Raw genomic sequence first — 2,500 nt, forward strand, 5'->3', positions numbered from 1 at the left:
TATATTAATGTGATTTAATATCTAACTATGTTCTAAGTAATCTTGAAAATTGCTGTTTTGCCATTTCCAGAATGAGATCAAGAGTACACCATCAGCCAGTAACAACCAGCAACCATCTAATGGAGGTTCAGATGATGTCATGATGCTGCTCCAGGCTCATGAGCGAAAATCCAAAAAGGGTGGTGGACGTAACTCAGACAGTGATTCTGATGACAGTGATGAAGCTGCAGTAGCAACTAAAAATGATCCAACTACAGCTTTTGGCTTAGATTCCAGAGGTCAGAGAGAGAGAGAGAGAGAGTCATATGTTTGTATATATAGGTACCAATATGTATTTTTATTTATGCAGACATAAGATTTTTGTTGTGAAAAAAGTTGTTTGAAAGATTTCACTATCAATTCATTAGTAGTAAATCACTTAATTTATCAACTCTTTCCAGTATCGGACACGGAAATCATGGACTCCGAGGAAGATGATTCAGTGCCCATGGTGAGTGTGGCAGGAACAAAGGTGGCTATTACAGAAGTGGACAACACACTTATCTCTAAGATGACTCAAGAGGAAAAGAATGCATACATGCTAACTTACCAAGATTATGTGGGTTCCTTAGATGATTAAGCACATCACATTAGTTGATTCTTTACTCCCTAATATCAGGTAAAGACTTATTTGTGAATGTAAAGGGGGTATCAACACCTAAGTGCATAAGTCTGTTACTTTTTGTTTTCTTTTCTGGCTATAGCAAGAAACACTTTGTTATAGGTGTTTTGAAAAACATTGCCCAGTTTTCTTTTAAGTAATTTTTCCCTTTTAGAATCCTTTATGTTTGGTAAATTTTGTCAACCCTTGTATAGATATTTGATTATTAGTGAATCAATTCAAGTATATAAAAGCCTGATGTGAGGGAATCACTAGTAAATCCAATGCAATAATATACAGGTGATCAAATAAGTATAGTTAATATATAACTGAAACCATTTTGCAGTCTGGTAAATAACATTCCCTCCCTTCATATATTTGTGAATTAATTTCTTTGATGTGATATTTGTGTCAGAGTGGCATGTCTTGTCTTTAGAATCAGATGGAGATTTTTGTTTTTTATTGCTTTAAGAATTAGATTTTTGTTTAAAAAAACTGTATTAATCCTAGTGCCATTTTTCAACTTGGTAATGCTGTAGTAAGTAAATACATAACTGAAAAAAGCTTATATGACTATTATGGGTAGATTGTGACACTTACTCCAAGTGAAGTTGTATCTGAGCATATTATTTAGAATTCAGTTGATGTACATCAACTTTGATATACAAAAGGAATGGTCTGATATGTTTGAATATAAGGAATTACCTAATGGTTTATGTGTATGAAGTTTTCTAAAGATTTATTTTAATAAATAATTTTTGACAACAGGACAGATGACTTTTTCTTTTAATTCCTCATAGTCAGTATATATATGAAATCTAACACTTAAAATATTAACGGTTAGAAAATAAAGATTATTCTCTATAATTAAAAAAAACATTAGAGAGTATATCAGAGTACCTGAGGAAGTAAAATAGGATGAAATGTAAGAATTTTTAAAATTGCATCCGTAAAGTCTGCTGAACATATACTGCACTAAAGGTAGATTTTAAACATTGTTTTGCAAAAGCTTTCCACCATACACATTTTGTAATAAATTCCCACTTTGACCATGCATACTTCTCAGAATGTGAAGTAAGGTGTGTATCAATTTACATTAACAACATGCAGTGATGGTAATGTTATACTCTACATTTATAATCATTATAATTGTTTATCATTACTACTATTATGCAAAAACTTCAGGACTTTTTAATATTTGTAAATACCACAAAATGGCCTCAGGAGTAATAAGTAGCAGGTATACAAGAAATCATATGAGTAATCTGAGATTTAATCAAACCTGCCTTCGTCCAAAGCTAAACTGGATGAATCTAACTTAACCTTTGGAAACAATGATATATCCTTAGAAGTGACTTAATGATGTTTTTTTTATCAAAAATGGTGTGCTATGACACCTCTGTAGATACTGTAACAGGGTGGCATCTAGCTTGCCACAGTACTTGCAGCACCTGTCAGCATGGTCAGTCAATAATTTTCCATATGCAGTGGTAGCCTAGTCTGATTCTGTGATGAATGATTCGGGCACTGCTAATAATTATTACAGAAAGTGCCAGTGGCTCATATCACCTGAGTACCATCTGGCCAAGGAAGAAATTCTTGCTTTCTCTCTGTGTAATTGCAGGACAGCGGCCTTCCCTATGGCTATAGGTCTTTACTTTAACCCAATGCCACCAGGGAAAATTATTAAAAAATGGGAAAAAGGCTGTGCTCATTTTCCATATTTTTTGTGAAATGTCTCTGCACATAGATTGCTCTGTTAGTGCTCAGCCACAAAGAAGTCAATTAATAGACCTTGTGACCTTACCAGATTTAAATTGGCAGGAAAAAAATATTTTTTTACTGGTGCTATGAATATCA

The 2,500-nt window shown here is 33.3% G+C and overlaps 1 protein-coding gene across 6 annotated transcripts in view; it reads left to right on the forward strand.

Moving 5' to 3' along the window:
- Positions 1-1,410, forward strand: part of LOC125037812 (general transcription factor IIE subunit 1-like) — a 50,633-nt gene extending 49,223 nt beyond the window's left edge. For all 6 annotated transcript variants that reach the window (XM_047631042.1, XM_047631041.1, XM_047631040.1 and 3 more), the window contains 2 exons: positions 71-278; positions 441-1,410. In XM_047631042.1, the coding sequence (XP_047486998.1) occupies positions 71-278; positions 441-619 (387 nt within the window). In that variant the 3' untranslated portion in view covers positions 620-1,410. The remainder of the gene's footprint in view (positions 1-70; positions 279-440) is intronic.
- Positions 1,411-2,500: the final 1,090 nt, after the last annotated feature.

The sequence above is a fragment of the Penaeus chinensis genome, chromosome 24 (assembly GCF_019202785.1).
Source record: "Penaeus chinensis breed Huanghai No. 1 chromosome 24, ASM1920278v2, whole genome shotgun sequence".
In the NCBI taxonomy this organism is placed as follows: Eukaryota; Metazoa; Arthropoda; class Malacostraca; order Decapoda; family Penaeidae; genus Penaeus; species Penaeus chinensis.